General features: G+C 39.5%; 1 protein-coding gene across 9 annotated transcripts in view; it reads left to right on the top strand.

Moving 5' to 3' along the window:
• RNF111 (ring finger protein 111) overlaps positions 1 to 25834 on the top strand; it is a 45301-nt gene that overhangs the window by 5203 nt on the left and 14264 nt on the right. For 7 of the 9 annotated variants that reach the window (XM_038147158.1, XM_038147159.1, XM_038147151.1 and 4 more), the window contains 7 exons: positions 5197 to 6092; positions 14977 to 15103; positions 16770 to 16933; positions 19579 to 19776; positions 20629 to 20948; positions 21711 to 21966; positions 23335 to 23686. In XM_038147158.1, the coding sequence (XP_038003086.1) occupies positions 5216 to 6092; positions 14977 to 15103; positions 16770 to 16933; positions 19579 to 19776; positions 20629 to 20948; positions 21711 to 21966; positions 23335 to 23686 (2294 nt within the window). In that variant the 5' untranslated portion in view covers positions 5197 to 5215. The remainder of the gene's footprint in view (positions 1 to 5196; positions 6093 to 14976; positions 15104 to 16769; positions 16934 to 19578; positions 19777 to 20628; positions 20949 to 21710; positions 21967 to 23334; positions 23687 to 25834) is intronic. The other 2 variants (XM_038147155.1, XM_038147153.1) reach the window with 1 other exon arrangement.

The following is a 25834-nucleotide window of genomic DNA, read 5'->3' as shown; positions in this document are numbered from 1 at the left end:
TTCTCACTTTGCTGAAGGCCTTGTATGAGTTTTATAACCTTTTTCACTTTCCTGTTTCTTGATATATGTAATGGAAAAGCCTTGCTGAAAGAATAAGAATACATCTTTTTAATGAGAGGGAAGAAAGGCTTTCTCATGAATTTAACAGTACGAGTATTAGCTTGTCAGAGTAAAAATAATGTTAAAAGTAAAATCTGATACAAGCTGCATGTCAGGGAAGGGAATTAATTTTGAAAGTTAGTTGGGAGTTCAGTGACCAGATACAAAGAAAACAAGTTAGAACCAAATAAAGGGACAACAAATGCAAGGACATTTTTTTTCCTAGGTGGTGAAGGAGTTGACTGTATCTCAGAATGTGACTGAAAATACATTTTCAGGGTAATGATCTTTTAGGTCACATGTATTCATCAACGAAGTTTATACCAAAAACCTGAGTTATATGTTGTGTGATGAAGCATTTTACTGTTTTATAGTGCTGTAACGCTACATACTTTTTGATTGCTTATAAGGAAATTAATTATTAATGACAAAATCCTTTGCTCCATCTTATAACTCAAATGTGTTGTGCTTTGATATGTGATCATAAACTTGCTGTAAAGTCCTCTTTAACCTTGTTTTTTGACTTAGCTATTTCCAGGGACTTCCCAGTTTGCATGAACTTCCTTGCACGGCTGTATGTCTTGGAATGATTAATATCAATGGTTTTAAGTGGTGAAAAGAACGGATAAAAGTCATGTGCACTTCATAATTCTAAACAGTCATACACCTGAGAGGGGAAGTTTGAATAAGTGTTTATGGTTTTCAGGTAGCTGTCTTAACAGCTCTTCCTTGAGTCATAATGGCTTAAAAGAGGATAGTAAATCAAAACTTTGAGAGGAAACGTGGGGGACTAAGTCAATAGGCAGATGTTTTGATTAGGAAGGAGGAACACTAATGCTGATTGACCTTACTTACTTCATCTTGCTGCTTTTTGAAAAAGCTTCTGAGGACTACTTTTAATGAGAAATAGATATTGTAGGAACTTCTAAATGTTTTAACAGCAGATGATCTCATTCTAATGACTTAATTACTTGCATATTACTTTTGTAGTCCCTCTTAAATTTTGTCTTCTGTGCAGAAGAAAAATGGGTATTTATGTTTAACCACTGAAGATACTTAAAATAGACTGAAATGTAGTCTGGCTTTTGTCTTTTTTTTTTTGGGTCAAATTTTTTGTTTGAAAGTTTGTAATTGCATCTCTAAATAGTGAAGGAATGGATTATCTGTCACTGTTGATCGCTGTCATTCACTTCAGAACTACTCCTGTTTAAGCTGTTGTGTAAGTTTGTAGTTGAAGGCAGCAGCTCTCCTGTGAGTAAGCAGTCCTTCAGCCTCTCTACTGATTAACAAAAATGGAGAGCTCTCGATCAACTTGGTTCAATTTCCATGGTTGTAAGAGTAAAAATATGCAAAATGTTTGAATCTATGATAACTGGCCAGTGTATGTAGGCTGCCTGTTGGAATAAAACAAATCCAGTAAATAATGTTTCAGGTGCACTGGTTTTCACTGTGATGATTTCAGGTTTTCATCATCTTACAGTAGTTTGAGGTTTCTCAAAGTGTAAATGTCATTGCACTAATTTTTTGCTGTAACTTAAATAGCTATACCTGCTTCAGCACTTAAGTAAATAGAGCTTATGCAAAAATAATCACATTCAGCATGCAGAATTTTCATACTGATGGAGAATCCTCCACTTTAACAGTAAAAAGGGGGGTTAGCATTCCAGTGAATAGAACAGAATCCTTTGTAAATCAGCCCTTGGTTGTGCTCACATAATGAGAAAATGTTCAGATTTTCATTTCTTAAAAAAATTAAGGGGTCAATTCTCTTTGATTCTGAAGTTTTCATGTTAAAAGGAGAGGAAACAGTTATGTATAGGCTGAACATGTAGTATATGCTGGCAAGTTATGACTGTGTTCAAAGACAATAAGCTTTCTGAATAAAAAAAAATCCCCCTAAATTGAAATATTTTGTGGATTTTATTAAAAAAACTTGTGCTGAAAGACAGGGTTGTTGTGGGAGGATCTGGGTTGCTTTTGGACTGGGGTGAAGACTGAATAGACTGTTATATTTCTGTGAAATAATGGTGCATAAATAACAGAGCTAAAAGGTGACCTTGGAAGGATGAGAAGGACTGGGTACTGCTTGTTCTGTGTGCTTGTGGAAGGTCTGAATGCTGGATTCCTGTCCTTACTAGAAACTGGATAACATGGAAGTCTTGGTCCTTATCTTTCCAAAGAAAGATGGTGCATGTGTGTGAGGGTATGGATGAGCACAGTGAGGAATGTCCCAGAGCTGCAGCTGAGAAGGGTAGACAGCAGAACTCCACAGCTCTGGTAGTCTTTGTTTTCTAGGTAGACTTTTTTTCAATTTTTTTCAAATCAACTCCTATTTTTTTTCAATTTTGCTGCTTCTTTTTTTTTTCAGCCCTAAAGAAAAAGGTAGCCTTATATAGTACATTCCACTACAACTTACTGCTATAAAAATAGTGCTGTGATGAAGTAAGATCCCCTTGTCTGTACTGGCAAGAGGAGATTTATTCCAACTTGCATGAATCTAGCTTTTGACTTGCATGTGAGACATGCCTATCTGCTGCAATTCCTAGAGAGAACAGCAACACTTTCTTATCAGAGGCTATAGGTCTCATATTTCACAGTAGTTGTTATAAATGTTTGTAGGCTTTCCAGGGACATTCAAATGGGGCTTTTCAACTGGGGTTCTAGATCCAAAAGGTTCTTGATCTCCAGAAAGATCCTGTCAACTTACAGCTTCTGTAAGTGTTAGTTGTGCAGCATAGATGCCTTTTTTGAAGTTTTTATCCCAGATAAAATCACATGGAGTGTAGTAGTTGCTTATGGCTATGAAGAGAACGCAGGTTGCCTGGGATGATGCATCAGTTTATACCCATTGCAAACTGAAATAAGTAATTCTTTAGGGTCTCTTAGGAACAGCTAGCTCACAGCTGCTCCTGAAAGCATCAGTTTGTGAAACAGTCTAAAAAATTCTTGTTTAAATCTGTTCTGTAGTCTCAGTCGTGTCCTGATATGTTCCTTGAGGAAATAAATGAGTGTTCAATATTAGCACTGCATGTAAAGATGCATTAGCATTTTGGAGAGTTTGGAGATTCAGGCAGAGGATTATGGACCTGAGGAGGCAGGGCTGCTTAACCTGCCACAGATCATAGAATCATCATAGAATGGTGTGGGTTGGAAGGAGCCTTAAAAGTCATCCACTGTCAAATTTCCTGCCACGGACAAGGACACCTTCCGCAAGACCACATTGCTTAAAGCCCAACTTTTCCATGAGCTCTTCCAGCAGGCATCCACAGCTTCTCTGGGCAGCCTGTTCCAGTGTCTCACCACTCTCACAGGGAAGAATTTCTTCCTCATATATAATCTAAACCTGCCCTCTTTTGGTTTGAAGCCATTCCCCCTTTTCTTGTCATTACCTGCCCTTGTCAGAAGTCCCTCTCAAGCTCTCTTGGAACCCCTTTAGGTACTGGAAGGTGCTGTAATGTCTCCTTGGAGCCTTTTCTTCTCCAGGCTGAGCAACCCCAGTTCTCTTAGTCTGTCTTCATGGGACAGATGCTCCACCCCTGGGAGCATCTTTATGACCCTCCTGTAGTCTTGCTCCAGCAGCTCCATGTCCTTATGCTGGGAGCTGCGGAGCTGGACGTGACAGTCCAGGTAGAATAGAGGGACAATTCCCTCCCTTGACCAGCTGGCCACATTTTTTTTTGAGCCAGTCCAGGATATTATTTACATTCTGTGCTGCCAGCACAGTGTCAGGTCATGTAATGCTTCTCATCCAGTAACACCCTCTGAAGTTCTTCCCAGAGCTGCTCTCACTCTCTATTCTCAGCCTGTATTTGTGCTTGGGATTGCCCAGGTGCAGGACTTGCACTTAGCCTTGCTGAACTTTGTCAGGTTCATGCAGACCAACCTCTCAGGCCTGTCAGGGGGCCTCTGGGTGGCTGTTGCTGCTGTTCCTAGAATAGCTCAGGTGTTTTTTGTGGCTTCATGCGTATTCCCAGCGGTGCTGCTTTGGCAGCCGTATTCCACTTTGCGCATTGTTGCACGTTTCCTTCAGCATTGTTGCACATGTTTTCTTCAGGTAGTTCAGCACAACTTGCTGTAAGCTGTAAAGTATCTACCCTTATTCAGCTGAGGCATAGAACCCCCTGATATTAGTTACAGTAAAGAGTTCTAGTAGTTATCACAGTGGGAACCAAATTGTTTCATTGCTCCCTTTTGGGAATTCAAACCAAAGGCAGAGATGGCAGGTGAAACAGATTGAACGTGGATCCAATACTGAGGTTACTGTTGTCTGTGTCTTGCAGTACAGAAGTACTTCTTTGAGGCTGATGTTATAAATTGGCAGCTTTATGTTTTTGCAGGGAGGGGAAGCTGCCCAATAGCAACTGCTAAGGGAACATATGCTGTGATATACTCAGTTTCTGTCATAGGGTAAGAGTCAAAAGTACATCGACTGAAAATAGCTTTGTACACTGTACAGCTAATGTGTGGTGGTTTTTAAAAGAGACTCAGGGTAATAAATGGATTTTTATTACTTTGCCCCAAAATAAAAACAGTTCAAAATCTCTCATGTTTCATTCCTTTTCATGTCAGAAAAGAACGTTGAATTCTAAGTAACTGACTTTTATAGCTCAACGGACACCATACAACCCCATGTATTGTGTTGAAGTATTTACTGTCCATGTCTTCAGCTGCAGGGGAAGATACAGGCCTTATTTAATAAGCATGCATTTTAGTTGATGGCTATGGGAGATATTTAGCCAAAACTCAGGTAACTTCTATAAGCAGTAGCCTGTAACTGCCATGCTTAATTATCAGTAAGGCAGATATCATTGGTTTTGCAGGTGACATAGACCAGTATTTGCTCTGTGAGAGTGATAATGTTTTCACTCACCATAAGAAATTCCCTTCAATGCAAATTAAAGAGCTCTGTCTTAATGAAAAATTACGTTGTCAAGGAGTATTTTTAATACTTTGAAACAGTTGTATTTTGGTTACTGTTGTTTTGCCATTCCCACTGGGGGATTAGTCCTAGCAGTAAATGGGTTTTCTCTTATTTTAGCTTTGCTTTTGAAAAATCTAATGCTTCTTTTCTTGATGCTTATTCCTTTTGTTTTCTAGGCCTTTCTTAAATCTTTCCATGTCTAAATGGACTCCTGAATGTAATATAGTTTATACTCTAGAAGCGGATATGAAGAGTGAAGTTCCTTCTGATGCACCAAAGAGACAGGAGAGTCTGAAGGGGATCCTCTTGAACCCTGAGCCTATTGGGGAGGCCAAAAGCTTCACTGCAGAAGTTGAGATGATTGCCAGTAAAGTAGGGAATGAGTTCTCTCACTTGTGTGGTGATTCTCAAAAGCAAAAGGACATGAATGGCAACCATACAGACCAAGAAAAAGGTATTGTGGTGCGGAAAAAACGAAAGAGCCAGCAGGCTGGTCCTTCATACACTCAAAACTGTCCTGATAAAGAAAATAAAGGAATCTTAGGATTGAGACAGCATCTAGAAACACAGAGTGAAGACAATGATTCTTCTTTTAGTGACTGTATCTCATCGCCTTCATCTAGCTTGCATTTTGGAGACTCTGACACAGTAACATCTGATGAAGAAAAAGATGCTCCTGTGAGACACCCTCAGGCAGTGTTGAATACTCCAAGCAGAACTCACAGTGCAAGGTCACAAAAGTGGCCTCGGACTGAGGCAGACTCTGTACCTGGGTTATTGATGAAAAGGCCCTGTTTTCACAACAGTTCTTTAAGAAGACTTCCATATAGGAAGAGAGCTGTGAAAACAAGTTCATCACAGCGGACACAGAACCAAAAAGAACGAATTTTAATGCAGAGGAAAAAGCGGGAGGTGTTAGCTCGAAGAAAGTATGCTTTACTCCCCAGTTCCAGCAGCTCCAGTGAGAATGATCTCAGTACTGAATCTTCTTCCAGTTCATCTACTGAAGGGGAGGAAGACTTGTTTGTGTCACCTGGTGAAAACCACCAGAATAGCACAGCTGTTCCTTCAGGTAAAACTAAATTCCTGAGGTATTTTGTATTAGTTACCTTTCATTGTGTATAATAGGCTTTTGTAGAAGTCCTGTAGAGCAGTTTTTGAGGTTAATGCTACAGATAGACTTACTGCAAGTACTGTGAACATTGCAACATAAATTTTTGATGGGAGAAGTACATTCAGATCTTGGAGTAGAATTATAGCAAATCCAAAATGTTGAGTGTGAAAGTTAATGGCTCCTAAAGCACATAGTGGAAGGTTGCTCAGTCTGATTAGTCACATGCTGCTGAGTTGATCCATTTTTATTGTTTTAGCTGTTGAATTATGTTAAACTTTTAGCTTTGAACTGAATGTGGTGAAATTCTATTTTCAGAATGTAGAAATATCTGCTAATATTTAACTGCTCTTGAAAATTTAGAAAAATATTATGAAAAAGTCCATTTTTATAAGCTGAAATATGAGTCAGTTGGAGGTACTGTGATAATGAGAGAAAAGCATTGTATATATACCAAATGTTTTACCCAGATAAACTCAATGCAAGGCAGATAGTTTGCACAGTTGTTTTTCTAATATGTCTTGTCACAGTATCTGAATCTTTGAGTGCTTGGAGGAAGACTTTTGGGGGGATGTTTTTGTTTAGTTTGGTTTGTTTTGGGTGTTTTTCTGGTTTGTTTGTTTGTTGTGGGTTTTTTGTTAACTGGCAGATTTTTTGGACTTCCTTTCATGTTAAATTTGCCAAGTGAAAGTAGTTGTGCATTCTGTTTTAGTTCAGCTTTTTAGAGAGCATGGGGAAGTAGATAGAACACAGCATGGTGTTAATCTGTGCAACCATGTGTTTTATCTAGAGACAAATATGTTTTAATAAGTGAAACCATATCTCAGGCTGTGCTGATCATTCGTCTAAAAAATGTGGCTGAAAATGCAAGAACAGGTTAAAAAAAGTGTGAATGTTCATGTTAGGGCAGGATTTATGCTTGAACAGAACCAGAGTACTAAAGTCTAGATTATTGCTTGTTACTTGTTGCAGTAAGAAATTATGTCTGTTGTTTAAATATAAGAAGTAAAATCTGTAATGCTAAAGTTTACTTCTGCAGTGCTAGGGCTGGAAACAGAACAATTATTGCACAGCCTTAATTATCTTAATGCATGATAATTTCCATTCCCATGATGATTCCATTGTGGGAATGGAAATTAATTAGGCCTAAAAAAGTTACACTTGACATGTATGTGTAACCATATTAAGAGTATGATTTGTAAATAATAAATCATGGGGATACATTTATATGAAAAGCCAGGTTGAGAAACTACTGTATTAACACATTTGTTTCCAAGTTAGTGGTTTCTTACCATTTTCAGAGGGGGTGGATTTCTATGTAACTAAAATGATGTAGGATCAGTAACAACTCTCCTTCCACACAGATGTGGAAAAGTCCAATGGATTAATTTTTATACTATGTAAAAAGCACTCTTAATTAATGAAAGTGGTTATTTTCATGTCATGAATGAAAGAAACCGATTAGTTCTGCACCAGTAATTTTAGATTAGAACATTGACATGAGTTGTAACTGAAAGAAGGTCTGCTTTAAAGATTGTGTCCTGTTGTTCATTCCTGTACTCCAGGACCAACACTTGCAGGGAGCTGAAAAGCAATTCTGGCTTAGTGCATGTGAATACTGTGGGGGTTTTTCCAGTGGAAATATGTATTGATGGAAAGGTTTTTGAGCATTTTGTTTACATTGCAGATATAATGGGAAGTTGAGAAGACATCCTCTGTGACAGTGTCCTATTTTTAGCAAGATAAAATTGTGATTAACATTTTTGGTAGCTTTGTGCTGTTATATAAGGCATTTCTGGTTATTGAGTTAATTAGGACAGAAATGGGGCCAGCTGGAAAACAGCTATGCAACTTCTCTGTAGAGTGAGCGAGCATGATGGGGTTTCTGTATGAGGAAAGGCTTGTATTGATAGTAATGCTACACAAGCTCGTTACTGTTAGGGAAAATGTCTTTGCTCTACCTTGGCACATATTCGTCCTTCAGCACGCTGTAAATTCAGCAGATAACTTCTGCTAAGAATATGAGGCCTGAGGCATACATGTAAAGGTGCTAGAGGACAGGGAAGGAGGAGAATAATAATTGGAAAAGAAAATACAGTTAAAGATGTGGCAATAACTGATTTTTTAAAAAGCAGGCTTCAAAGTGATGTGATTAGTCTTGTAGCCTACTGAATAGCAATTTGTATTAAGGATATTGCAGAAAATATTTCTTTGCTTTGAATGTTGATGTTTACCTGAAGATACAGTGCATTTAAAGAACTAGTAAGTTAAATTAGTTTAGACTGTCCTGAAAACAATTTTTCTGATTGTTGGAAGAAATTAAAGTAACAGACCTTTTTTAACCAAAGAAGTATTTAATAAGTTCTTATAATTAATAAAATTAACTTGGCTAATTTTGGAAAAATCATATTAATGGAGATGTGAAGGGGGGGTTGTTTGTTTAACAAAACCTTTACCAAGAAAACAAATAGCATTATGCTGGGTTTTTCCTCCTGTTCTATTAGGGCTTAAGCTATTCTTCTGGTGAAACCTTGTGAACCTTGTGCTTTTGCAGTGTGAGAGTGTGAACAGTACATCCTGACACCTGGGACTGGATGACATTGTTGTACCAACTGTGTGCCTGTAGAAGGCATTGTTCTCATTGCATCTGGGATGGGCAGCTGAAGCTCATTCAGGGGAGACAGGAGGTGGGGGCATAAGGCCAACATAAAAGCAGCTGTGTGGAGTTTAATGATCCTCACAGCTGAAGGTGCAGGTGCTTACAGGGTTATATTCTAATTGCAGTGTTGATCATTTAGTTTCAGTTACAATACTGGGCTTGCAATTAAAATGACAGAAGGCAGCATTTTTGCTGGGAGACCTGAATTTTGATTCTGTGTTTTGTTTAGGTAGTAGTGCAGAAGCTTTTCTCTAACCCTGTGTACACACCATCAGAAATAATCCTCCTCCACCTTTGCCTATGAACAGTGGCAAAATTCAACTTTTCCTGTTGTTGGATCTCCTATGTTGTAATGCAAATGTTGTTCTTCTGCAAGTATTTGATTTTCATCTTGGATCTACAGGATTGGAGCTGCCCTTTGGAGGCAGTCTGTGGAGGGAAATCTAGCAAAAGCTTAAATTGGAACAATTTTTTAACCTTATGTACGCTGATTTGGCAATAAAGCAGAACTCTGGAAAATGGCCAAGCGTTGTTAGAAAAAACAAGCTGTGTAGAGTTTTGCATTGCCACAAATTGTTCACCTAATAACTTATGATTCCTTCAGGGTCTGATGTGTTATTTTATATTTTTGAACAACTAGTGTTAGACAGGTTTTTCTTTTCTTAGAATGTAATGCTGATGAGAAGCTGCTCCAAATTTTGTTCAAAGCTGCTTAGAATGATAAGACAGTGTTTATTCACTGCTGTCGTCTTAATTCTCTAACATTTGTTGTCTGTCTCCCAAAAAAAATTGAATATAGACATTCAATATTTTGCAAGCCAGAGCCTGGTGAACACATTAAGCATATACTGCTCCGTGCTCAGATTATTTTAACAGGTTTAAGATAAACGGGTATTAAGTGGAAGTGAGCTGCCTGTTGTTAAAGTTGATTATTTTTCAGTTACTTAATCCCTCCTGCAAACTACAGCATGCAGTCCTTTTCTCACACCAACTGATGCAGCTGATAATTCCAACCTTTTATCTCAATAGCATTAGTGGATAAGGAAGAGTATAAGTATCCTGTTTACCATGCTGCTAACTGGAGAAGAACTGAGAAGTGGTGAGGAAAGGAGCACCTGGCTTTGTGAGCAGTGGACATTAATCAGTGCTGCTATATCCATCTGCTGTGAATTTGGGCTTTAAATAGCTACAGTAATAGAAGTTAGTGTGGCATTCACTTCAGCCCTGCTGCAGTTTTCTATGCTGAAAAGGTGCTATTTGTAGAATTGGCTTGTTGTGCCATTGCTCGTAGGACTGGTTCTAGTGCAAGGTTAAGAACAGTTAGTACAGTTTCAATTAGCATTGCTCATAGTTGGACAGAATCCCCTTAACTGTGGTTGACTGTCTTTTCCACCAGGGTGCAGACTCCTAAGCAATTTGTGTGCTTTGGAAAATTTTTCCCATCATGCACAGCTATTGGAAAGTATATTCCAAGTCAGTCTCAGGTACAAAAAAAACTGTCATCACACAACCCTAAGGGAACAGGCAGGTTCTTGCCAGAAAGTTGACAGCACTAAATCTAAGTTACAATTGAGTCTTTCTTTTCTTAGCAGGATTTTATGAGTAGAATGGCACTGGATTTCTATAAGTAGAATCAATGTAATACAATCTGTAAGTAGCATAATACAAAATTTGTACTACCACCAAGTTAAATTTTCTAATCACCTGGACCCTCTGCAGATCAGGTCGAATCTTAATGTGTGGTTTGCTTTGTCAACATAACAATCATCATGTAGACTCAAAAACCATATAAAAGAACATGAGTCACTCACTCAGTCCTCAGAGGAAGCAGAAGATGACAAAGGTGTCCCTTGCCACCAGTGACTGGCGGGGGTTGCATTTCTGGTCCAGGTTACCACTTGGGGCTTGTAGCTGCTGGATTTTCTGGCCAGAGCTCTGTCAGCTCCCCTGCGCTGTGGCACGCTCATCAACAGCGCCTGTTTGGCCTCCTGCCGGACCTTCAAGGCCACCGGGGGAAGGGAGTGATCCTCCTGGCACCCAGGAATCTTCAGACATTTAGGGAGGGAAAGGACACATGTGTTTGGTCTGTCTGCTTGGTTCACAGGACCTTCAGAGCCTGAGAACGAGAGCAAAGCCACAAATACGTGACCAGCTCAGTCACAGAAGATGGCTCCTCATACAGTGGTGTTGTGCTGACAGGCTCGGAGCAGAGCCGCCAGCCATACCTAGTTCAAGACATTGGAGAGGTCAAGGAGACAGTACTCTCTGATACTAGCAGGATATTTTATTCATTTCAAGCTAATTACTATCCAAGTCATTACCTTTAATTCAAGAGCATAAGTGGCTCTAGTCCCACGTTCAGAAAAGGATTCCACACACATTGACAGCTGAGCAATGACTGGACAAGAGAGTGTGCTCTGACATCTGTGACATTGTTGTGGGTGCTGGGTGGTATGAGAGCTTTTAGTTAAAATTTGTAGCCTGAATTTTCTGCTCTGACTGCACAGGTTTTTGCCTGCTGCAGCTGGCAGAGAGAACATGTGCCTGAGTGGGCTCTTGGTCTGATCCAGTGAAACCTTGGAATGCAAAATAAGTCATCTCTCTCACTGGAACTTGACTGCTGATTTTAAATCTCTTCTGGTTTCACTTAAGAGTTGACCAGACTGTCTCATTTGAAATTGTGTATTGAAAAATGCTTTTGTTATCTTACCTGTAATATTCAGACTGGTTAAACTCCATGTTAATTGCAAAACAGATGTGAAAATACCCTCTGAGAACGACAACAATCAGCCGAACATAAATTTGGGTATTACACCAGTGTTATTTATGTCCTTGGTGGGGTACTTGGTATGATGATTAAATAATCTTGGAGTTATGCCATGGTCTTTTAGAGTTAAATAGTAGTATAATTATATATATTATACATGTTATACTGTGCAAAGCTTAGTCTCTTGCTTACAACTTCTGGATTATTAAAGTATTTGATTCTAAAGCAGCAAGCTGGTCTGTCACTGGCACATAGCAATTTCTGTTGTGAAGTAATCTTACAACTTTCTAGGGAAAAATATGTCATTTAGTGACCTAAGTATTGGGCTTTAGAGTCCAATATTATATTTATTTTATAATAAAAGTTATATTCTGCTTACAAAAGCACTTTATTATGACAGATTTACTGGTTTTGTGAGGTAAGGCCTGGACAAGAGTGTGTTTTTATTTTTGAGGGAGGATTATAGTTTTACACATGTTCATATTTGGATTCAAGCATGTGCAGTTTATCCCTTCCCCTAGGCCAGCTGAGCATTAGGTTTCCATCATAAAAAAGGCTTTTAAAAGAGGGGAAAAGCTCATGTGAAAAAGTTACTGATTATTTCTGATTAATAGTCACATACAAAACTTCATTACTAATGGCTATTGATAGGTCTGAATGGGAAATGCAAAACTTGGACACAAGACACCAAATTTCAGTTTGCACTATAAAATATTTGTGGATGTGAGATGGGAAGAAACCACCTCAATGTCTGTGGAAACTATTAAAATCCTTGCTTTGATTTTCAAGAGAAGTTTTGTTTTTAAGTAGCTCGCTTGAAATGCAGACTGAATCTTTCAGTGGTGGCCCGAAGGTTAATTTACTCACAAATAACTAGAGTATAATTTTCTTGATGTGTTCTGTGATTCAGAAGATGACAGAGAAATAATGTGTGCCTGCAGGAGGATGATTTTCTGTTTGTTTTGTAGCCATAGGTATTATTCTGAAAGTAGTATAAAATACATCTCTTCCATCTGTGTAACTGTTTTGCTGTCAGCAGTGCAGTGACTCTTCTCCTTGAAGCGGGATAACCCTCAGGAGCTGGAGGAATAGTATCGTTAACTCTGTAATTATCCAGATTTAGCTGCCTTCTTACAGCTTCAGTCAGTCAGGGGATGCATTGATGTGAAAGGTATTAATGCTTTAAATTTTGCTTGGAGTTCTTTACAGACCGATGACTGGCCAGTGACTGGTATGTGCTAAAAAAAAAAAGTGAATTATACTGTATCATGGTGGACTGTATAAAACAATTAAATATTTACATGGTTTAGAGGAGTTGTTCTTCTGGTTAATTTTGAAGAACATATTGGTTCCTTGTATAGGAAGGTACTTCATGGGAGGACAGCTTCATCCCTTCGTGCTTTTGGCTTAGGAAGGTGTTTTTAGAAGCGTGAACAGTAGGAAATTACATATGTCTGAACTCTGTCTATGCTGTACCCTACTTGGAGTGACTTTGACTGTTTTCCTAAAGATTTTATGTGTTATTTTTTGAAGTCACAAAACCTGTTCATTCAGTACCAGTCCGGATGTTTTTTACAGTCTGATTTGTGTAGTTGGAACAATCACCTCTCAGCTAAAGGAGTGCTTAAAAAAAAAGATTGAATAAAAAGGGCTTTCAGACATTGAGAAAAGTATCTGAATTGTGTAGATATTCAGTTATTAATTCCTTTGGTTTTCATGAGCTGAGCTTGTGTCAGAATTGCAGTAGAGGTGCACACTGGGTGAATTTCAGTAAAGATCTACATGGTAGATGATTCTCTCCTCGAGGAGAACTTGTTTGTTTTCTGAAGCAACAAAATCATATTTAAGCCTGAATTTTTTTACCCTTGCACCTGTCATAAATTTCAATAAATACTGAACCTGAGGAAGTATGGACTCTAAGGAGTGCTCTCAAACTTAATTCATTTCAGAGAAGTGCAGCTTTGGAAGATGGATGGAAGAGCTGGGATTTTTTTAGGGACCTTTCCCCAGCTGCTTGACCGGATGGTTTTGTCTGACAGCAGATAGTTCTGACTGAGATAGTTCTGTTTAAGGAAGCTGTTGCTTGTTTGCCCCAACAGGCACAATGTTTACATTCCTCTGGATGTGCTGGTGGCTTTAGCTGCTGCCTTTCACTCCGAGTAGCTGGCCTTTTGGTGTTTTCAGGTTTGGAATGTCGTTTTGTTTTTTAGACTTTGCAGTATTTTCAGTTTTCCCCAAAATTTTCATGCAAGTTCTGGGAACTAATTTTGTTCCACACTACTTCCAATTGCTAGAGTTTTGTTAGTATCAGCATTTGGAGGCATCACTCTTTTACATCTTTAGCCAGCAATCATTCAGAGACAAGTATGGTCAAAAACAAAGGCCATTGGAAAACAGGTAATGCAGTTTGGGGTTTTTTTCAAAGCAGAAAAACTGATAAAATAAAAATGAATAATCTTTCCCACCATGTAATTGGGTAAAGCAGCTGAGAACAGTCAGTGCATACAGGATGGAAGTATTGACTTGAATGAGACCAAATTCTTCAAGCACTTCCTTGAGGCAACTTGCAGAAACCAAAATGATAGTTAGTGATTTCTAAGCTATACAGCTCGTTTTTTTAGTTCTTTTGTGCTCAGTGAATAATCCATAGCTCAATTTAAATCTTATAGCTGGCTCAGACTTGTCACTGCCAGTGTTGCAGCTCTAGAGAAGTATTTCATGTGTCTGCTTGTTAGGCTGGAACTGTAACCATTATTCCTGAAGTGGAAGTTGTTAAGAAAATTCGTCTCTTTTGCGGGGTTTTGGTTGCTGTTTGTTATCATTCTTAGTTTAATTTTATCTTCTTCTGTCTAGTACAGATTGTGAGTGCCACAGAAAATCTAGATAGAAAGGTGTTTATAAACACCAAGAGATTAATTTTGTTATAAGTATAAACTAGTTGGTAGATAATTTTTCTTCTGTTGTCAATATTTATTAAAACCTTGAGACTGATACCTATAAAAACATTTTTTTTTAAAAAAAGCTAATTTTAGAAAGCTGTTAGTGCTAACAAACCACTACTGCTTTGCTAGCTTGTAAGTTTGTTCTGTTTTTATATTAAATGACTGAATTTTGTTGGTGTTACAGATAATAAAATTCACTGCAATTGCTTTCAACGCTTGTAATGCAAGCTTGCATACCTACCCCACACTCAGTATTCTGTCTCCTTCCTTCTTTTTGCTTCAGTATTTACAGCAGAATTGCTCCCTTTAATAATTAGGTCTTGTATTTGACAGTTGTACCTAGGGTTTTGACATACACCATGGAATTCTCTGCCTACATATATTTTAAATCTGTGAAAAATAATCTCCTCTAGTGATAGTTGGTGAATGAAGTATAAATAAAGTATAGAAACTTTCTTCTTCCTTTTTCCTCATCAGGAAGCATTGATGAAGATGTTGTGGTGATTGAAGCATCCTCCACTCCCCAAGTCACTGCTAACGAAGAAATAAATGTTACCTCAACAGACAGTGAAGTAGAGATAGTCACAGTTGGTGAGAACTACAGGTGAGATTAGTATCTCTTTGTGTTAATAAAGTTTTGCTTATCTCTGGGTTTGTCACAATGCTTTGTGCCATTAAAAGCCCACAAGGTAATGTCCCAAGAATTCTAACCAGAATGCACAGTGTGAATTTTTGATTAAAAAAAACCAAACCAAACAAAACCCAGTCAATAACAAAAAACCCCAATTCTAAACCCTCAAACAAAGTAAGGACAAAAAACCCAAAGTACAGCTTTGCCAAAGCTTGAGAATTGAACTAATCTGGAGTTGTTGAGGTGGCTGTATTAGTGTGATTGATGAGCAGGATTTGGGGGAAGCAAAGCTGCACAGCGAGATCCTAGAGAGAGCCTGTGTAGGCTGAGTTGACTATCTAGGGATTAGCTGAGCATTTCTCAGGAAAGCAGCCTACTTTTTCGAAGCTGCTGCTGCTGTATATGCTTTCCTGTTCTTCCAAGAATCACTGGAAGTTTTCTTCCATGTTTTCAGGTTTTACAGAATCTATTAAAATGGAGTTTCTTGAAGAAAACTTCAAATTTAAACCTACCTAAAGCTAGATGCTTATAAAAATAAACAGCTTTGTATATTCCTTGCATCAATAAGATGTGTTTTCTGTAATAGTCTTAAGACTTGAAAAAATTAATTCTTTCTTCCCTCACCTTCTGCAGTGCTACAGCAAAAACAGCAGTAGCTCCATGGTGATTTGTGCAGTGGGTTTTGTTTGTTTTTAGTGAAGTCATTCCCTTGTCTTCACATTTTCCTCTTCTGAATTTCTGAAGCCTGAGTACATTGTTTTTCCAATTTGGAAAGTAGGAGCCATTTGATTGATGTAAATACTGAAGAGTATTTTTGGGAGTGCAGTGGTAAATACAAGACTGTAAAAATACTGTTCCCTTAATTAAAGACTGTATGCTTCGAAGAGGATACACACTCCAAAGATCATTGTCTTGAGTGTCTGGATTTGCATGGCTAACCTGAACAGAATGGGTGCTGTGTGTTATAATACAGAGATAAACCCATCCCTTTCCTTAGGTATGGTTACAGGCTTAGGATGTTCTCAAGCCACATTGCATTTTAGTTCAAGTATCACAAAAAGCTGTAGTTGTTCTCTGAAGAGAGGGAGCAAAATCATATTAGAGGGAAAGGTCCAGAGATTTTGCACAGTGAAGAGATTTTGTAAATATGAAGTATAAAAATTATCCTCTGAAAGTACTCTGTCATAGGTTAACATGCAAAAGTATTTAACGTTTACAAGTTTTTGTTTTCATAGGTCTGTCATCGTTTATAGACCTGCTGTTTCAGACTGCCAGGAATAGTATAGGATTTGGAGACTCTTACTGTTTACAAAGCTAAAACAACTTCACCTGTAATTGCTGCCCGGCCACGGCTGTAGGGTTTCACAGTGAATTTTTTTTTAAGATAGCTGCATGTACATGGGACGTGGCTTAAAGATCTTTAAACTCTCCATGCTGGGCATTTGCTGTTATATTCTCTGGTAAAGGCTGCAGTAGGGTTTGTAAGTGTGTTTGGTGAAAGTGGATTCACGGGGTATCTCCATGTAATAAAATGCTTTTCTAATAATAAAAAATCTCCAAGTAGCTCCTCAGACAGGAGGAGAAGAAATCAACGATGGCCAAACGCGGGCCAGTAGCTAAGGTGTTTCCCTCTGCCAAGGTCTCGTTCTGCGCTCGGACACGCGCGGTCGCACTGGGGGCCGAGCTCCAGCTCGCACGCTGCGCGGCCGCCGGAGCAGCGCTCCCGCAGCAGGGTCTCCACCGTCATCCAGCCCCTGCGGCAGAACGCGGCCGAAGTCGTGGACCTCACCGTGGATGAAGATGGTGAGTTGCGTTGTCAGAGAAATCTCTTCAGGATGGGCAGTGTAAGGGCACTGGAGTTAATTGCATCAGACAGAAGGTACCCTTCTATGAGAATGTCTGATTTCCAAGCCTGTCAGAAAATCCTCCTGTGCCCTTCCTTTCAAAATTTAAAGTTTAGCCATTTTCAATGGGTCTTCTAGATCTAAAGATACAGTTTTTCTTCTAAAGCTGCCTTGGGTGTGTGTCTGAGGGCTGACTCACCAGGCAGAAATTACAGAACAGGTTGGAACTACTTCTTGAAAAATATGCACTTACTTCAATGCAACACTATAAAAGGAAAGTCTATCATTGCCTAAGCTTTGGAATAGTGACTGTTCTTTCAGGCCTTGAAGTAAAAATAACTTTTAAAAAAAGAAAAAAAGCCCAACCCTAAAGTAGTAAAGTGTGTTAGGTTTCTGAGGCTGCAACCTTTCATTGGTTCCTGACATTAAAACCTGCTGACACTTAATAAGTCTATTCCTGCTGAAGATCGTATGAGAAACTTACCAATTACCCTAACATTGGGAGAAGGAAAAACTGAAGCTCATGTATGTTTTTGCACATTTGCATTTGCAGATGGTGGTGGTTGTGGGGATTTCTTTGGTGCATGTTATTTGTAATGTGAACAGAAGCTTTGTCCTGTTGTGGTTCTGTCCCTGAGTGCATTGCAAGCTTAGTACCGTGCAATATCTAATTCAACAACTAAGTTGTTGTGGGTTTTGGGGTGGGATGGAGAGTCAGAAAGGCTTGAGAATAGTTTTGGTTGGTTACTGGCTTTTAAGGTAGAGAATGAGTTGATGTACAGATTCTTTATTTTAGGTATTTACTGTGAAATATCCCAAGAGCTCTATTGTTGAAGGGGTGCAGTGTAGGTTTCTATTACTTTACTCTTAAAATTCATATTATAGAATTTAGTCTTGTGTTCAGAAACCAAGTTATTTTTAAAATACACTTCTGTAATGTGTGCGGTAAAGCCTAGCTGTTTCTCCTGCCTTCTAGAGGAAATGCCTAAGATGAATCTTCCAGGATTTAAGGAATACTATTTTTGGGTTAAGGCATCAAATTTCACACATGAATTAGTGTTAAATGATTGGACTTCTGAATTAACACTTTAAAAGGCAGCTGTGCAGTTCAGCCCAACTTTACCTATTTCATCAAAGCTACTGGTCTTAAAACTTGGCTGGCTGCTTCCCTGAGCATAAAGATCCTGTCTCCTTCTGTTTTCCTGGGCCAATGTCTGGGCAGTGAGTTGAGAAACGCAGTTTCTCTTAGCTAGTAGTTCACAACGGACCAAGTCCCCTGGTTTTCACTGGTTTGGGCGGGGGAGAATCAGAAGTGTCTGTAAGGGCTGGTGGGGAACCTGAGCCTGAGGGAACTCAGGGTGGCCAGTGGCCTGAGCACTGGCTGATCACTTCTTGTTGTAGGATATACATGCTCTATAAAGTTGCTCTTTCTTTCTGAGTTTAAACATTAATACATTTCACCCAAAACATTGTCCTTTAAATAAAATTAGTATATTGGAAGGCCATGTTGAAAGTAAGAGGAATTTAAATGTAGATATCAGGTCATGTTTTTTTAATGTGATGAGTTGGAAGACTTTATTCCTTTGCTCAGTTGGGTTGCTGATACTCCTGCTAGATATAGAGAGAAGTCTTGAAAACTACTCATATTTTATTTTGAGACTTTGTGTAAAGGAAGTATTTGAAGTTTTTTGATGCTTTTTTTTCCCCCTGATACCCATGCAAACATTTTTACTAAAAAAACCTGAGCTGTTTCTGATAATCTTCCCTTTTATGGTATCTTACATTCTTAGTCATGTCATTGCCTTTCATTACTTAAGAAAAATTTCAAACTTATAGTCAAAGTCTTTTTCAAAATTAAATTCTAATTATGCCACCAAGTATAGTTTTAAATTTTAACTTGTTTACAATTATCTAGTAAAGGACAAGATTCATCAAGTGCTTTGGATTTCCAGGATATATTGCTCACTGTTAGCTTTGAAATATGTAATATGAACAGGTATATACCTTTAAGAGAAGTCTCAAGTATTGATAATCTGCTTTTTAGCATGTGTTGAGACTAGAAACCCAGCTTATCTTGCTAAAGCCTTTAGTACTATGCATCTGGAATGATTGAAGTTTGTAAAGTAGCACTGCTAGCTTAGATGTTATGCTGTTCTTGGTGAGTGGTCTGAAAGTTTTTCTGTTCTTCATAGGCAATAGAAAGTTACAAGGATAATATGTAATCATAGAGTAGTTTGCCTGTGGATTAATGGAGGATATCAGCAAGCGTTTTTATCATAAAGTACTGAAGTAATTTAATCTCTTTTATAGTAGGAGATTTTTATCCAGTAAATAAAACGTAAATGTCAGATTTGGTTGAGAATTGATTTTATGTTAATTATTAAAACTGGAGTAGATTAAAAAAAATGAGAGGAAAAAAAAAGATAATTTTAATTATATTTCCACACAAAAGCCTGTCATGTTTTTGTGTTCTGACTTTCTTAGCTTCTGACAAGGCCAGAATTGAGAATGTCTTGTAAAATAGTTCAAAAGCAGGAACAACAATAAAAAAACCTCAGCAACTTTTAAAGCTTAAAGAACATGAAAGCTTTTTTATTTCACCAGAGCCGACAGTTGTGCCAACCACATCAGCTCGTGTGGAGCCGCAGGCCGTGAGTTCTGCTTCCACTACCAGCTCCAGTACGTCTACCTCAGAGCAGGCCTCTGATGCAGCTCCCAGCGTCTCCACCAGCCAGCCCCCTGCAGCCCCAGAGAGCACTCCCAGTCTCCCCAGTGGCAGCGCTGCTGGCACTTCAACTGGAGGTACAAATAAGCTTTCAGCTGTCGTGTTGCCTCTGAGTACAAAGGAAGTAGAGGAAGTTAAGCAGCATTCTCAAATTAAATGCCATGTCAACTTCTTGTACTGAACCTAACAGCAGTAAGCTGAGAGGACAGGAATGTGAAAAAGACCATTGGTTTCTCCATAAAGATACAGGAAATTTGCTGGAGCCTTCTGTTTGTGCCTGTTGGAATGATTTGGTTATACAGAACAAACCACATCCTTGCTTTTTGAGGAGGTGGAATGTAGTTCACTGGGAATTAAGCTTCTCAGTGTTACAGAGGTGTTATTTCAATGTGTGTTGTAAGAAAGTGAAGGATGTATCTGGATTCCTTGAGTAGATCTCCTGCTGTGGATAACCCCCTGGGAGCACATTTAACCCCCTGGGAGCACCTGCATAGAGTTGATGTCATACTCTCATGACATCACTGAAACAAAGCTGCCCTGTCTGCAAGTGTGGTGAGGGACAATTAACCTGGGTGGACCACAGTTGCGCAGGAATTTGAGGTCTCTACACACTGAACCACATGAGCAATTTTTCCTGCTTTCCCTGCTGATGACATGCCTTAAATTTGTAGAATAAGGCAAGTGTCAGTTCATGTCCTCCAATGATTGCCATGAGTACTTCCACCTGAACCATTCAGTTTAGGTTCATTTGGCAGATACAGCTAAATACTACTTTTTGTATCTAGTTTGCTTTGTTATAGTCTAGCTCTGGTTTTCAATTGGTTAAATACCTAATTGTGAGGTACAGGGTAAGTGTCTGCTTAAGACACTGCTTTACAGTGATCAGCTTTACTAATTTCTTTCACTTCAACATTAATATTGTCTTCAAGATGAAATAAGAAGAGCTGCATCTAATTCGACACTGGAAACTGGCCCTCCAGCCATGCCAAGGCTGCCATCGTGCTGCCCCCAGCATTCTCCTTGTGGAGGACCTTCACAGACTCATCATGCATTGGGACACCCACATACAAGCTGCTTCCAGCAGCATGGCCACCACTTCCAGCATCACCACCATCACCACCACAACCCTCACCCAGCTGTCCCGCTGTCTCCTTCGTTCAGTGACTCCAGCTGCCCTGTGGAAAGGCCTCCTCCTGTGCCTGCCCCGTGTGGAGCAAGCAGCAGTTCTGGCACCAGTTACCACGAGCAGGCATGTTTAATCCTTGTGACTCACAATCACACCTTGTGACTTGAGATTTCAAATTGTTCCTGATAGGAGAGACTAGGATAAGGATGTTGAATTATAAATTACTCTCTTGCTCTGCATCAGGCATTATAGAAGGGAACTAAAAGGAAAAATTGAGCTGTAATATATATGAACACAAAACCCTGAAATTTTATGGAAAGACATACCCTTCAAGTATTGAAGGCTGACCTCTTCCTGGCCTTGAATGGCTGCATAGCAAACGTAACATAATTACCTTGAAATATTCTGCCCATCATAGCAGTTTTGCAATGCAAATCATTGAGTTGCTTTGAGGGAAGAAAAATATCAAGTCTAATGTCCTGTACATAAAAAGTATAAAAGAGTTGCTCCTCTAAAAGCATTGTTTTTTAGTAATTAAGTCACAGCTGTAAAACAGTACAGTCAGAGGAAAGAACAGTACTGTGCTAAGTTACAGTATGCAGAACTATCAATCTTATTTATCTATTGTAGGGGTTTTTGTTGAGGTTTTTTGTTTGGTTGGGGGGTGGTGGGGGGTTTTGTTTGGTTGGTTTTTACAGAATCTAGTGTAAGGAAGTTAGTCTCTAGTTAGACTTCATTAATGAGTCAAGCTGTAAAACTTCAAAATTTGAATCCCAGTTGCTTGTGATAGTATTTATTTTTATTTTTTTTAAATCTGATGTTTGAATGCGTCTTTGCTTTCAATGTCTAAAGAGCGGCTTGAAAAAAGCAGGTTTGTTTCTGCAGCAGGCATTGCCGGTAGACTTGAGCAGCAGTGGTATCAGAAGCCACGGCAGCGGCGCTTTCCACGGAACGTCAGCTTTTGACCCGTGCTGTCCCGGCTCCTCGTCGCGCACGGCGCTCTACGGGCACCAGGCGGGCGCCGGGCCCAGCCAGGCGCTGGCCATCGACGGGTACGGCTCGGGCATCGTGGCACAGCCGCAGCCACAGCCGCCGCCCCAGGCCTCGCTCTCGTCCTGCCGCCACTACATGCACTCTCCCTGTGAGTACTGCAGATACTGCTGCATGCACTCTCCCTGTGAGTACTGCAGACACTGCATGCGCTCTGCCTGGGAGCGCTGCAGACACATGGCATGCACTCTCCCTGGGAGCGCTGCAGACACATGGCATGCACTCTCCCTGGGAGCGCTGCAGACACATGGCATGCACTCTCCCTGGGAGCGCTGCAGACACCACGGCATGCACTCTCCCTGGGAGCGCTGCAGACACATGGCATGCACTCTCCCTGGGAGTGCTGCAGACACATGGCATGCACTCTCCCTGGGAGTGCTGCAGACACATGGCATGCACTCTCCCTGGGAGTGCTGCAGACACATGGCATGCACTCTCCCTGGGAGTGCTGCAGACACCGCTGCATGCACTCTCCCTGGGAGTGCTGCTGACTCACTGCCCTAGGCAGCAGGAGAACACTCCAGCCTGCTCACATTGATCCTAGAGCTGGCCTAGAAAAACATGGATTGCGAAATAATTTAAACAGTTAGGGGGTTTCAACAGGACCAAGGTAAAGTTAAAATATTTTCTTATGAGTGACCATAATAACACTAAGACTTTAAAACGGTATTTACTATGAAAATATTTTTCATCTCCTTTCTATTCTAGCACTGGCTTTTTATTTCATTTTCCTTGGTTGGTCCCTTGTCCTGTCCCCCCAGTGAGATCTGCTTTAGCAGAATCATTTGTTTGATTGTAATTTCTTTTTTTTTTAAATTTTGTCTCTATAGAATAGTGAACCCAGAAAGACAGGAATTAAACTTTTAAAAATTAAATAACAATTGTAAAGTAATATTGGAAGGGGATTCTGTCTTCCTACTCTTCTCTCATGAGACCCCACCTGGAATAGTGCTTCAGGTTTGGGCTCCTCAGCACAAGAAGGACAGGCATGTTGGAGTGAGTCTGTGAAGGACCATGCAGGTGCTCTGAGGGCTGGAACATCTCTGCTTCAAGGACAGGCTAAGAGTTGGAATTGTTCAACCTGGCAAAGAGAAGGCTTTGGGGAGACATTATAGCACGTCCCAATGCCTAAAGGGGTTACAGGAGATCAAGGTGATCCCTTCCAACCCACACCTTTCTATGTACCTTTTCCAGTTGGTATCACACAGACTTTTTTTTTTCTTCTTTTTGCCAGTATTGGAAAACAGAATGCTTTTAGCTGCAGAAAATGCAGATTTCTTGTAGGGTATATTTCTAGAATCACTTTATTTAAAAGTTGCATAAACACATATTCCCATGTTGTTACTGTTTAAACTGATGTAATAATACTGAAATGCCTGTGTGAAGGTACTTCTTAAAATAAATTTAAGTCAAAACCTGCAATTGACCAAATTAAAAGCACCTTATGTTTTCATTGCAGATGCTTCCTTGACCAGACCTCTTCACCATCAAGCTTCTGCATGTCCTCACTCTCATGGAAATCCTCCTCCCCAGCCACAACCTCCACCTCAAGTGGATTATGTTATCCCTCATCCAGTGCATCCTTTTCATCCTTCAATCTCCTCTCATGCATCTTCTCATCCTGTTCCACCTCCACCACCAACTCATCCCTTAGCCAATGCAGCTGCTCCAATACCACAGCATCTCCCTGCGACGCACCAGCCGATATCCCATCACATCCCTGCAACAGCCCCTCCAGCACAGAGGCTACATCCTCATGAAGTGATCCAGAGGATGGAGGTCCAGAGAAGAAGGATGATGCAACACCCAACGTATGTCACAAATGTACTCAGAACAATATCTAAACATATAATTCATTTCCCTCAGGTTTGTAAAATGTTGCATGTGACTCTCAAACTGTTAATTGCATGGTTAGGGACTGTTAGTATTAAACCATGGTAAGAGGTGTCTTTACAAATGGTCACAGTCACGCGAGCATTAGGACTGACCCTGTTCTGTTACATCTCTCAGTAGTGTCTCCAGGTAAGGCACAAAGGGGGCGTGGAAGATAAGGGGAGCTTGTTTCTCTTGCCCATTACTCTGGATAATAAGTAGGAATTCCTTTTCAAGCTCCACAGCCCAGAGAGTACATCATAAACTCTGGTGAAATGTCTCTTGACATCGTGTCTTGCCTTGTTGATACAGTTAATATTATTTTTATATAACCAATATATTAAAATAAAATGAATTATCATAAGGGACCACATACTGGGTTTAATTCAGATTAGATACTTACATATCTTTACTATGCCTTTTACTTTAGAAGAGGAGACTGAGAATGTGATCAATGTTGCACTGTAGCTACTAAGACATGCTACTATAGTTGCTTAACTAGATTGTTGATACTAGTATCATCAGAGAGAAGGTCATAGTAGCTTCATATTCACAGAGTAGCTGAGCTTGTTTTAATTCTGCAGGTAATGTGTTTAAATATCTAAGAGAATTTCAGGAATGAGCTCTCTAGTTGCTGCTCCGAACTTTTTTACACAAATTTGACTCATAAATAACTTGAAACTCGTTGAGAAACTCTGCTTAAAGGGAAGTTAATGCTTCAAGAGAATTCTGCTTTAACTGCAGCTTTTGAGGCAGTTTCCAGGTTAAGTATCTATAGGCAGTAACTGCCCACAAATGGCATGTGACAGAGAAACCAGTGGCTGTGAGACAACAAGGTAGCATTTTTGGAAGAAATAATTGTGCTAGCTATCTTATCAGATCTGGACATTTTCCAGTAGTTTGGGGATTAGAGTGGTGAATATTGGCAATTTTGCAGCTTAGTGAGTTTGTATAGAAATATGAACATTTATAGGAAATTGTAGGCAAATGTTGATAGTAGGTTCTTCCTTGACATTCTCTCTGAAGTCACCAGTCTTGGGTCAGACAGTGTCATTTTGCTCAGTGATATTTCTTTCATAGTTCGGTTTGTAACCATATGGAATTGTTCTGCCCTTGGTCTTTTTTTTACCCCTCTAATTCTCATTCAGATTATGTGCAAAATCAATCTTATAGGTGTCTTGGCCCAGCCTTCTAGAAATCAGATTGTACTCTGACAACCAGAAACTGGTGAATGTTGCTCTGTTACTGAATATAGACTTGAGGCTGCCAGCAGGCTTGCAGTTCCTTCAGTTCTGTGTCCTGAAGTCTTGAAGTATTCTTAACATGTTGTTTCATCCTTCTTTTCTACAAATAACCTAAGGAATAATAGTCCAGTTTGTATCCTTCCTGTCCAACAACATAGTACCTTTTCAGGATTGGAAATAAAGAATGGTTAGAGTCCTCTTCTCATTGTCATATATCAAGGTGCTGTGCATCTGTTTAACATATGGGTTTTCTGTTTATGTTTTGTCTAATTACCCACCCATAAAGATTGTGGGATGGACAGCCTAGGAATTTTACATGTATACATTATTTCTATAATTTAAGGTGTTTCTTTTTGATTAAGACTTTGTTTAGGGAAAATGAGTCTACATGATAAGGTTTCATGAAATGATGGAAGTTGCTTTGCTGTGGTTTTTTGTTTGGTTTTTTTTAAATTAGATTTTTTCTCCTTAGTTACTTGATAAACTGAAAGGAGGTGAGGCTGCAAGTATGTTCTGCTGATAGGTCTGTTCCTATGTTAGTCTGTACCACTGCAAAAAATGAACAGTTCTCACATAATTTATGCATGCTTGACAGATTTCTCTGGAGAAGTGTCACTTTACAGTGATTAGAATAGTTTGCTGTGAAGTACATTTTTGCCTCTCTAGACATGTAAATTTGCAAAATGTGTGGTCTGCTTTGTGAGCTAGTTTAAGGTGTTACTGTACCTGGAGAATGTATATGGCTTTTGGTAAAATCCAGGTTTTTAGGTTGAATAATAAACCATCCTTCCTGCACTGAAAGCAATGGAAAAAAAATCCTAATCCATTTCTTTCTGTGGTAAA

This window comes from Motacilla alba, chromosome 10 (genome assembly GCF_015832195.1).
Source record: "Motacilla alba alba isolate MOTALB_02 chromosome 10, Motacilla_alba_V1.0_pri, whole genome shotgun sequence".
In the NCBI taxonomy this organism is placed as follows: Eukaryota; Metazoa; Chordata; class Aves; order Passeriformes; family Motacillidae; genus Motacilla; species Motacilla alba.
This window is presented reverse-complemented; position numbering and strand designations above follow the sequence as displayed.